This window comes from Lutzomyia longipalpis, chromosome 1, assembly GCF_024334085.1.
Source record: "Lutzomyia longipalpis isolate SR_M1_2022 chromosome 1, ASM2433408v1".
NCBI classification, from domain to species: Eukaryota; Metazoa; Arthropoda; class Insecta; order Diptera; family Psychodidae; genus Lutzomyia; species Lutzomyia longipalpis.
In genome coordinates, this window is record NC_074707.1 from 50,802,921 (window position 1) to 50,815,028 (window position 12,108).

At 30.3% G+C, this 12,108-nt stretch overlaps 1 protein-coding gene across 3 annotated transcripts in view; it reads left to right on the plus strand.

Annotated features, from left to right (window-relative positions):
* Positions 1-12,108, plus strand: part of LOC129788191 (nucleolysin TIAR) — a 30,025-nt gene that overhangs the window by 8,481 nt on the left and 9,436 nt on the right. For 2 of the 3 annotated variants that reach the window (XM_055824252.1, XM_055824253.1), the window contains 4 exons: positions 335-437; positions 5,768-5,960; positions 6,048-6,368; positions 9,239-9,380. In XM_055824252.1, coding sequence (XP_055680227.1) covers positions 335-437; positions 5,768-5,960; positions 6,048-6,368; positions 9,239-9,380 — 759 coding nt within the window. Of the gene's footprint in view, positions 1-334; positions 438-5,767; positions 5,961-6,047; positions 6,369-9,238; positions 9,396-12,108 lie in introns of all 3 variants that reach the window. The other variant, XM_055824251.1, reaches the window with a different exon arrangement.

Consider the following 12,108-nt stretch of genomic DNA (forward strand, 5'->3'; position numbering starts at 1 on the left):
CCTTCCATTTTTTTTTAATATAAGAATCATTCAAGAATTCAACGAATAAATCAAAGAGAAAATGATTAAAAATTTACATGCAAAGTTCTTCAATACAACACCGCATTAGACCACTTTTAAGACATTTAAAGAAAGCCAAGAATAGGTCAAATCAGAAATATTGTAGGTATTTCTACCCTTGATTGAAGTATAATTGATTGCAATTTATGGTGACTTTGTATTTGTCGTATATAGCAAAGTTATAGTTTTGTTATCTCTTCTCTTTGCTCTTGCTTTATCTATAATTTTGAATAATTCTAATTCCATTTCTTTTCAAAAATTTGCACCTGAACAGGAAGCTGAAAGTGCTATAACAGCAATGAATGGTCAATGGATTGGATCTCGATCAATTAGAACAAATTGGGCAACACGGAAACCGCCCACAAATAAAGCTGATCGTAAGTATACAATACACATATGTATATTGGAAAAAAAAAACAAAATGTTGAAAAGGAAAGAAAATACATATATTACAACAAAACAAATAGATGACAAAAAATTACCTAATTTAATTTAATCTTTTTTTTTTAAATTGTGGTACATCAACAACAATCGTTTACGTATTATTTTTCTCTCTATATGGTCTCTTGACATAAATACGGTTGTGATGAAATCTTAATAAATTTCCGATGGGGCATGATAAATAAATAATTAACATGAAAAACAAGCAGAGATAATCAGAGACAAGATTCCGTATTTTTTTATACCAATGGCTTTGCCTTGTCTTAAGCATCTTCAAAATTTTTTATGAAAGAAAACATTTTTTGTGGAAAGTGTTATAAGGATAAAAAGCAAAACTTAAACTGGGAAAATAATTTGTACCCATATATACAATAATTCCTGCTATACATAATAAAATATGAAAGAAAAGCACAAACAGAGAAATAAATGTTTTTCTTTTTTTTATAATGGACAAGAGCATGTAAAATGTTATAAACAAGTTAATTGAAACATGAAGAAAATAAGGATTAAACAGTGGATTTAATTTTTTTTTAATGAATAAATAAGCATGAGGCGCTACAGATGGTTTCCACATATTTTTCTTTTATTTACAAAAAATAAGTTCTTTGTTGGAAAATTTCAAAATAGATAAATAGTACATAAGGTATTAAGAAAATATCAGAGACAATGTGATTGTTTATCCAATTTAATTCATTTAGAAGTTTTAGTTAATGTTCTCTTTTTTATTTCTTTATAATTTGTTTTAGCATAGGTTTTTAAAAGTAGTATATGGACAAATGGAATTTTGCATTAAAAGCAGATACTATATGCTAAGTTAATAGGTTCAGTTTAAGTTATAGATTGGATACTATCATACCTACCATAGAGGTATGATATACGTATAGTCTATAACATATACCTGAGGAAAGAGCTAAAGAAATTCTCAGAAATGTCATATTGGGCCTTATTCAGCGACCAGTAAACCCTTGAAATTCGCTTGAAATCTTGAAATTTTAGTACAAAATTCAAAGATTTCAAGGGTTTCTTGGTCGCTGAATTAGGCCCATTATTTCTTTTTTTTTTCTGTTAAAAAAAATGGTAAAGAGATTGACGTGTTTAACTTTTATGAAAGAATGTTATTAGAAAAAGAAGAATTATGTATTTCGTTTAAATTAGGTCATTGTACTGTTTTATATTGAACTTATTTCGATGTCAACGGAACAGAGGCTCTTCGCAGAGTTTTCTCTTAGCATAGATCTGTTTTTATTTTCGCATAGCTTCCATTTTGTTCCATAATACTTTTTCTAACTTCTATGGTAATCGTATGATTTTCATGTTTAATGATTGAGGTGATTCAAATTATTGTCTCTACTTGCCCATCTCTTTTTTCATTGATACCCGTGTGGATTTAACAGGTGCTTCCACCCCACAATGACACTCAAAACTCAAAACATGCTCTCACATTAAAGACCGGCGAGTGTGTGTGATCTACGAGACAGTGTGACCAGCTTCCACCCTCTTCTTCTTCTTCTACTTTCACCATTAAAGAAAACAGGGACAAATGGTGTGTCACCAGCATTTTGTGTCTCTCTGTGTGTTTTTTTTTTATTAATTTTTTTTCTAGACAAATTGTTGCGCCCAATTTTATTACAATTTTCTCCTTGTTTTTTTTCCTTTTTCTATTAAAAAAAAAAAACAACAACAATGTCAATTATTTTTAACGTAATTGTGTGCGTCACATTAATCAGCAAGACAAAGTATTTACAATGATGAAAAACATCCCAAGAAGATGATTAAAATATCTCTCACGTAGAAAGTATTTTTTTTCTTCCTTGTCTCTCGTTACATTTCTTGCCATATATATTTTTTAAACATTCTCTTACACCTTATTCTATTGCAGTGGCATTCTTTAAAAAAAAAACCTTTATTAAGATTTTTTTATTTTATAATATCAATTTCTTATTTTGCTAAAAAAAAGCAACAAACAGACATAATGTATATTACAATGCAAAATAAATCTCCTAATCATCAATTTTTTTTTAAATATTTATTTTCCGCAACACGCTCTTATTTTGTAGGTAATATATTTATTTTCCTTTGTAACAATTCCCTTCATATGAAATCTTATGACGTATACAACATAAAAATTAGATTGAGATAAGAATTACATTATTAGTAAGGAAAATAATATAATCACATGCTGGGCATAATATAATTATTAAGAAAACAAATATATCTAATATTATCTTTTTAAATATTATCAGAAATATATTTGAAATATCGGAATAAATATATTCATGAACGGATCTTTAAAATTTTAATAGAAAGCTCATAAGTTAGGATGATCTAATCACAATGAGTCTCTGCAAAAAAACAATGCAAAAATAGAATTATTTAACCACAAGCTTATACATATTAATAAAAGAAAATCGAATATTTGAATTTTATTATTCTCACAATTGGAATTTGAATTTTATTGCAAAGAATCGCTATATTTCATTCATCCCATGTAATTTTATAAATAATAATTCTTCATGAATAATTTCTTCTTCAAAGCAGAACTTACCTAATTTGAATATATTTTCACTGTTTTCAAGAAATCCATTGAAGATTTAAAAGAAAATTAAAATATTATTTTGATTAAATATAGGTGAATAATTTTTATAGATTCTAGAAATGATAATCTATTAAAATTTTATAGAATTTATTTAGAATCAGAGTAATTAATAGTTACGAAGGAGTTTCCTTTCATGTTTGGATGAATTTCAAGTTTTTTTTTGTTTTTAAATGATGATAGGTGGAGAAGAGAAAAGTTAAGATATATGCATGAAAGTAAATTATATGCCGCTAATATTGCATTTTCTTCTTTATTTATTTTTTGTTTTCTAATGTTTAATTTTATTTCATCTGTTTCCATGTTTTTTTTTGTTTCACTTTAAAAAAATGAAATTCTTTTTGGTGCATTCACCCTGTATGTTGTCCGAATGGCCATTTTCATTGTCATCTCTTCTTGAGTTTCTCAATTCAGTCATAAACAATACAAAAATACCTACTCTCTCAAAATAATATGACAATCAGCATTTTACATAATTCACACTTTACACAAAAAATATGAAAAATACTTCTTTTATTTCGGTTCAATTGCTACCTATTCTTATTTTTTTCTAGTTTGCAGGCAACATTTCTATTTTCAATGAAAAATTTACCACTGTATTTGAGAAGAAGCTACTAACTAATACTCACAAACAATTTCATTAAAATGTAACATGAAATATATTTTTTTCCTTAATTTCTTTTTGTTTCTTTTTACCCCCTTAAATTTTTTTCTTTCGGAATATAAATGAATAAAACCATATATGAAGCCTCTAAATGAATTTAATAGAAAGAAAGGAGTATTTATAGGTTACTCATGAGGTGTAGTTAAAATATAAAAATTTTTGTCAGAGAGAAAAAGGAAAGAAAACTAATGATTTTTTTTTCTAATGTTTCGCATACAATTTTGTAGAGCTTTTGTTCACAATCATCCCCTTCTCCGTCCGATAAAATGCAAAAGCAATGGCAGCAATAAGACACAGACTTATTGAAAAGATGGTCAAAAACCATAGCAAGTAAAGACACAGGGTGAATACGCTTAACATTCCATATTTTTATATATCTTATTATTATAAATAGGTAACATATTAGGTCGTGCACATTATTATATATATATTACTTATTACCATTATTATATATAAAATTAATATTCACATATCGATGTGTATCATGTAATGGTTGTTCCATTAAATATATCTTTATGTTGTTTGGACACAATTTTTTTTTAATTCGATATATTATACATTTTATTTCTTAAACTTTTTTAATCTCTTTTCATAAACAATATATTGCTGAGTTGATGCTTGGATGACTTTTTGCTTTTTTATGGGAAAAGAAGTAAAAGTATTTGGCACAGGACTTTTCTGTCTAATATACAGAGTGGCCAGGAAGTTACGTTATAGTTTCAAACTTCCTGTCCACTCAGTCTTTTATCAAATATTTCCATCCTCTTGAATAAAATATTTAGAAGTAAAATCTCTTAAAAGGACTCTTGGTAGTGCTTGTTGCGTGACATAAGACTACCAATGGTCTTATTATGTCTTTCTTATTTGCCAATTTTAATCATATAAGAATAAATATTCATCAAAAAGATCCTAATTACTATGAGAGACTTGAGCCAAATACTTTTACGTTCCCGAAGAAGTCAATCCATGGGTCGAAACAGGAATATATTCAAATATTATAGTAGTAGTGTAATACATTTTTTTTAATTATTAATATTTGAATAAAAAAATTCTTTATTGTACAATATTATTCCAAAATAATATTTTAATAATTTTTTTCATCATATTTTTTTTTAATAATATACAATTATTATAAAATGATAATACGCTTTGTAGATTATTGAAAATTTTATTACTTGTTACTTATTTAGGAAAATATTTATTTCATTCCAATTTAATTATTACAACAATTTAATATACGAATTTGACCATTATTAGAACACTTAATTAACTGGGTAGTGGTGTGCTTTCTTCTTCAGATTATATATTATAATAAACATATATATTGAAAGTAAATTATTACATTTAAAAGTAAATGTTATAACGTTTGGTAATTTTGATGTTGGCAAATTCTTTATTCGATTTTTATTTATTTCAAGTTGCATTATTCATAATTTTTTGTTTTATTTTTATATTGTAATATCGTCTAATCTTTTTTTTTATTTTAAATTTTTTTTATTCAATTTACAATATTCTTACCAAACCTCTTATTTTTTTTCTTTAAATTATTCCCAATGGTAAAAGTCTACACCTACCTTTTGACCTCTTTGTTCTTATTGACTTATCATTGAGTCTTTAATATATACCTACATATCATGAGAAATATCAACACGCCCGAAAATTATGAACCATTATGCTCCTTTGTTTTTCAACAAAGGAGTATGTATCACAATCTTTTGGCATGTCGATATAAAATTAGTTATCAAATCAATAACTAATTGAAAACTCAATGTTACTAATTTTATTTCAACTATTTCTCTCATATTAAATATCACCCTTTTACTCATTTTTTTTCTTTTAATATTTTTTATTTATTTATTCATGTTGAATAAAAACTATTGTGATATTTAAAGAAAAGTAAAAAAAATGGTAAAATTCTTTGAGAAAAAAAGATCAAATTAATTAAATTTTTTTTTATCTAAATGAAAAAGTTATATGTTCTTTTTCTTCTTTCCCAAATATTCTTGCAGTGAATTTGAAGCCTTTGACATTTGATGAAGTCTACAATCAAAGCAGCCCAACAAATTGCACAGTTTACTGTGGTGGAGTAAATGGAGCCCTTTCGGGATCCCTGAGCGAGGATATTCTTCAGAAGACATTCTCACCTTTTGGCTCAATTCAAGAAATACGCGTTTTCAAGGACAAAGGCTATGCTTTTATTAGGTAAACTTTTAATACCTATAACACAATTATGCATTTGATTTTATTTTTAAATTATATTTTGTTTTTTTGGTCGACTTTTTTTTGTAGATTTTCAACAAAAGAAGCAGCAACACATGCTATCGTGGCTATACATAATTCCGAAATAAATTCTCACCCCGTGAAGTGTTCATGGGGCAAAGAGAGCGGTGACCCAAACAATGCACCCACAATTGCAAGTCAGGCACTTAGCCACACCGCCTTTCCCTTTGGTACTGCATACGGACAGCAAGTGGCTGGTTATTGGTACCCACAGCCACCGACATATCCAACAACCCATACACCAACTGCTGCCCTACAAGGGCAATTTTTGCAAGGAATGCAGGGATATGCATATGGTCAATTTGCTGGATATCAACAAGGATATATGGGGTTTGTACAAAATAGCAGCAATTACCCTTTTTTTCCAACATTAATAGCATAAAATAGTATAAATAGTTTATATTACCTGACCCTTCAGTGGCTATAAAATAGATAAAAAATGGAGCAGGAGGGGGGTGGCGTCACATGCGTTTCAGAAGAGATCACTTGCCATAAAAACAGACTTCAACTTTTATCTTTATTTCAATTTCCCGCCTACTATTCTCTAACTACCAAGGGGGGTTTATCTGGACGAAATTATTCAGATCTTCGGAAATATTGGGATGATTCAGCAAGGAAAATCAAACAAAAGTCTAAGCCAAAAAATGTTAAATTCAAGCATAAAAAAAACACTTAAATCAAACTGAAAAATAGTAATGTTGGAGATTCGGTCAATTTGCAAATGTTGTGGGAGTCAAAACGCGGGATCTAACCTTTTGAAAATACTCTTTTATTATTTTTGCGACGTTTCGGAGCTTTATTTCTCCTTCCTCAGGCCTGCAAATACATTATGGACAATTTCTTTATATAACTTTCTAATTTTCTTTAACACTTTGAACTATTTTTTAAAAATTAATTGAAAAAATTCTAATGATTTTATATAAATCTAGTCAAGGCTTTTTTACATTTTTGTTATTGAGATTGATTCACATTTTTGGGGGGATTTTTTGGGGAATTATTAGGGGATTTTTTATTTTTCTTACATCAATAATTGCGGGTATTTTTGTCAAATTAATTTTTACTTTCTGCATCCACTTTGCACCAATTACGGTTCTCATCACCATGGCTTTTTGACTTGGACTGAGTTGCAGAGATCCCTCTGGTTTTTTCATTCCTCCTCATCACAGCTGAAGAACTCTTGTTGATCCTCTCTCGTGGTGTTTTCTCTCATCTTCACTCTCTGGAGAATGGATGAGTATGCTGTGCTGATGTACTTGGTGTCCGTTCTCTTGTTTACATTTTTTGATCTTGTGATATATATGTGTAGACTCTCCAAGTACTCCAATTTTTTGTTCTGCTCACATCTATCCAATACTTTCACTCTCTCAAATTCAAAATTGTGGCCTCTTCCCCGTGAGTGGGTAGCTAATGCTGATGCATCATTTCTTTCGTCTTCATCTTCTTTGGCTTGTTTTATGCTTCTTTTATGTTGTATGAGGCGATCATGAAGTCTTTGGGTGGTTTTACCCACGTATATTCGACCACATGAGCATGGCACCGCGTAGACAACTCCGCTGTCCTTCAAGATGTCAATCTTGTCCTTGAGGTTTGTGTAGAGGGATATGTTTTGGTGATGTGCTTTGAAGCCAATCCTCAGTTCTTCCAATTCAATGCTTAGGATTCTTTTGATTCTGTCGCTCAGCTGTGGGATATAAGTCATGGATCTATACACTATGTCCGTTTGATCTTGTCCTTCGATTAATTCGATTAATTATTCGATTAATTTGACAAAAATACCCGCAATTATTGATGTAAGAAAAATAAAAAATCCCCTAATAATTCCCCAAAAAATCCCCCCAAAAATGTGAATCAATCTCAATAACAAAAATGTAAAAAAGCCTTGACTAGATTTATATAAAATCATTAGAATTTTTTCAATTAATTTTTAAAAAATAGTTCAAAGTGTTAAAGAAAATTAGAAAGTTATATAAAGAAATTGTCCATAATGTATTTGCAGGCCTGAGGAAGGAGAAATAAAGCTCCGAAACGTCGCAAAAATAATAAAAGAGTATTTTCAAAAGGTTAGATCCCGCGTTTTGACTCCCACGAAAAATAGTAAATTAAAACATATGATGGATGGTACAGGAATTATAAAAACTTGGGGACATCTTAGAGGGAAATTCAATTCTCATTAAATGGCCAAAGGCTCCATCTAAATGCAACGCCAGAAAAGACTATTTGTGACTTAGGTACCTTATCGTGACTCAGCTTTTGCCTTTTATTGACTCAATTTTTAACTAATTTGTACTACAAAATATCTAATGTAGCCGCGAATTTTCACTTAAGGACACATTTAATTAAAATTTAGTAGGGGGGAGCGGGGTTAAAAAAGTCACTTAAGGGTTTAGAAAAAGCTCAAAATATCATATTTCCCAAATGGATAAAGCGAAATGTTTAGCTCATTTCTTTAGGAAATTTACTGCCCTACAACTCTTTCTCAGATCATTTTGTTCTATCTAGCTAGGAAATATGATATTTTAGACTTTTTCCAAACCCTTAAGTGACTTGATTAGCCCCGCCCTCCCCTATATTATTTTTTAACGATTTGTTCTTGTAAAGTTTTCATAATTTTTGAACAAAAATACAAGCAAAAAAGCAGTGAATTCAACCCAAAAAAAAGACTAAATTCAAGCCGATAAATATTTGGTTTTCTGTCCCAAAACAGCACAGAATGAGGAACAAAACTTTTAAAAAAAAATCATTAAAGCATAATAAAGGAACTAAATTGTAACCGAAAAATAGTAATTTAATGCTGAAAAGTAGAAAATTGAACCCAAAAACAAGACTAAATTCAAACCAAATTATCCTAAATACGTTTTTGGATTTTTTTCGGTTTTGAGTTGTTCGGTTTTTAGCAAAAGATGTTCATGTGAAGTCAAATATTCTGATTCGCTTAAAATATCAAAATATTTGCCAGATAAACACCCCTTGCTGACTACAAAATCCTCATAAATGATTCCTTTTATTAGTTTCCCAAAGATTTTTTTATATATCGTGTAAATAATCATTTGGGAAGTATTATACGTGAGATCGATATGTTAATGATTTTTCAAGTAGCATATTTATAATTATTTTTGACTATGACTTATGCAGAAATTTAAATAGCCAATAACATGTACTTTTTTTTCTTTGAAAATGCTTCCAAAAAATAACAACGCCAGTATGGGAATGCAAATACCTGGCACATGGCAAGGTGTTTCATCTCAACCACAAATACCAACTGCCCAGCAAATTGCTCAGGGAGTCGGCACGGGAATTCCGCAGACTGCTGGAGTTGTAGCTTATCCCATGCAGCAATTTCAGGTGAGGAATCCACAGGTATCGAGAGACAAATTTTCTTATAAATATAAATTGCAAAAATAATATAAATTTACCTTCGAATATATTCCATCCAAGTGTCCCACATTATATATTGGGTGACATTGGAAAATGACCTATATATTTGAATATAAGAACAACTTTTACATTTTTGTTTAAATTATACTTTGATCCCCCCCCAACCATTTTTTTTAGGTATTTCTTTAATTTATATATTTTGAGTTTTTTTTATCAATTGAGTTTTTATTTTTTATTATTATCATTATTTTGTCTTATCATATATGCATGCGTAAATTATTTTAAACTACTTCTACTTTTTATATACTCTGTCTTATATGGATAAAGAGTGTTTTGCTATATTTTTTTTCTCTATTGCCGTATACATATTATATTCTAAAAATCAGCTCTGTGCTTTCCCTTTCACTTCCATAACAAAAAAAAAGTATTTTTGGATATATCGTCAGTAATTATTTAAAAAAAAATAAGAAGAATCCCTGAATGTTTCCTTCGCGCCTTCTTACTCTCATGATGTTCTTTCTCACCAACCAAAAAAATGATCAAAGAGCAACAAAATGAAGAGAAAGACGCACCTTTTTCCACACTTTTTTAGAAAATTTGACTAATGGTGCTATGCAGGAAAAGAATGTCAAGAGAAAATGATCATGACATTTTTTCCTGACATTTTTTTGTCATTCCCTCTCACTCCCACTAATGTATTTCTATATCTTTCGTCTTTCTCTGACGCATGCTTCCGACATTTTCATCATTCTTTTCTGTGCACTCAACATGTTTTTCATTTCGTATTATTTTCTCAGTATTTGGGGATATTTTTCCATGAAAAAGTGAAAATGGGCTTTGCTGAAGTGTTCTCAGTGCCAGGAAAGCCGTGAAAAGTGGAAATTTATGGTCATTTAGCGGCCAAATATGTGAAAATGCGCGAAGTGAAAAATCAAAACATTCTTTCCCTGACCAATTTTTCTGTATTTTCACGACACAAATCACTTCCTGCAGGTTTTTTGGACTTTCCCACAGGTCATCTGCAACAAGGAAGGTCTGTGTGGGGGGCAGGAAAATGCTTCCTGGGTGGTGGAATCCCACCTGAACGCGGAAAAAATTGGTCCGGGAGTGAATGTTTTGCTGTAGAAACTGCACAGTTTTCACTTATTTGGCCGATAAATACCCACGATTTTCCACTTTTCAGATTTTCACAGGCACTTAGAACACTTCCACAAGCCGCTTTTCACTTTTCCCGAACTAAAATATCACAATTTACAGAGAAAATTGCAGAAAACTTACAAATACGTTAACTTCACAAGAGCTGGAAAAAGAATGTCAGAAAAAAACATCTTCCTGCGGCATTCTTTTTCAAGCTCTTGCGAAGTCAACACGTTTCTTAGTTTTCTGCAATTTTCTCTGTAAATTGTGATATTTTAGCTCGGGAAAAGTGAAAAGCGGCTTGTGGAAGTGTTCTAAGTGCCTGTGAAAGTGTGAAAAGTGGAAAATCGTGGGTATTTATCGGCCAAATAAATGAAAACAGTGAAGTTCGACAGCAAAACATTCACTCCCGGACAAAGTTTTTTCCGCGTTCAGGTGGGATTCCACCACCCAGAAAGCATTTCCCTGACCCCAAGCAGACCTTCCCTCTGCAGATGACCTGTAGGAAGGTACAAAAAGCTTGCAAGAAGTGATTTGTGTGGTCAAAATCCAGAAAAGTATCCCGTAAAAATTGGTCAGGGAAAGAATATTTTGATTTTTCACTTCGCGCATTTTCACATATTTGGCCGCTAAATGACCATAAATTTCCACTTTTCACGGCTTTCCTGGCACTGAGAACACTTCAGGAAAGCCCATTTTCACTTTTCCATGGAAAAATATCTCCAAATACTGAGAAAATAATACGAAATGAAAAACATGTTGAGTGCACAGAAAAGAATGATGAAAATGTCGGAAGCATGCGTCAGAGAAAGACGAAAGATACAGAAATACATTAGTGGGAGTGAGAGGGAATGACAAAAAATGTCAGGAAAAAATGTCATGATCATTTTCTCTTGACATTCTTTTCCTGCATAGCACCATAATGCATGAATATTTTTTTTAACTAATTTTTCTCTCTATATATTTAGATTATTTTGTGTGTGTGTATTGATGCTTTGTGCTAATTGTATATATACATTTTTATATATAGGAAATTATTAAAGCTTCTGTATTTGTCCAATCATTGTATTTATCACCAACAGGGGCGTAGCCAGATCCAAATTTTAGGGGGGGTTCTTACTTTTGAAATTGTACGACGGGATGGGGGGGGGAGGGTAGAAATTTCTTCTTCATTTTTAATTGTACGGCTGTTGAACCAATATGGTTACAAGCCTAGTTTTTGATTTCACTTTTTGTAAGAACAAAATGTTCTCACAGAACCGATCATTGGGTGAAATTCATTAGTCATAAGATCTCTAAGAATGTCATAAATTTTTTTAAAATACTTTTTTTAAAAGAATTTCTCAAGTTTTCTTAAGAAAAATTTGAGTTTTTTTAATGAAAATATAGAATTTCCAGGCTGATGCGGTTCAAATTCATATTTTTCGAAGACTCGATGATTTTTCGAGTAAAAAACATGTATTTCGCTCGATTCAAACTGAATTAAAAAATCTTAAGTTTGCCTAAGAATATCTTTAAAAATCATAAGTTTTTTTTTGAGAAAACTTGAAAAATCTTA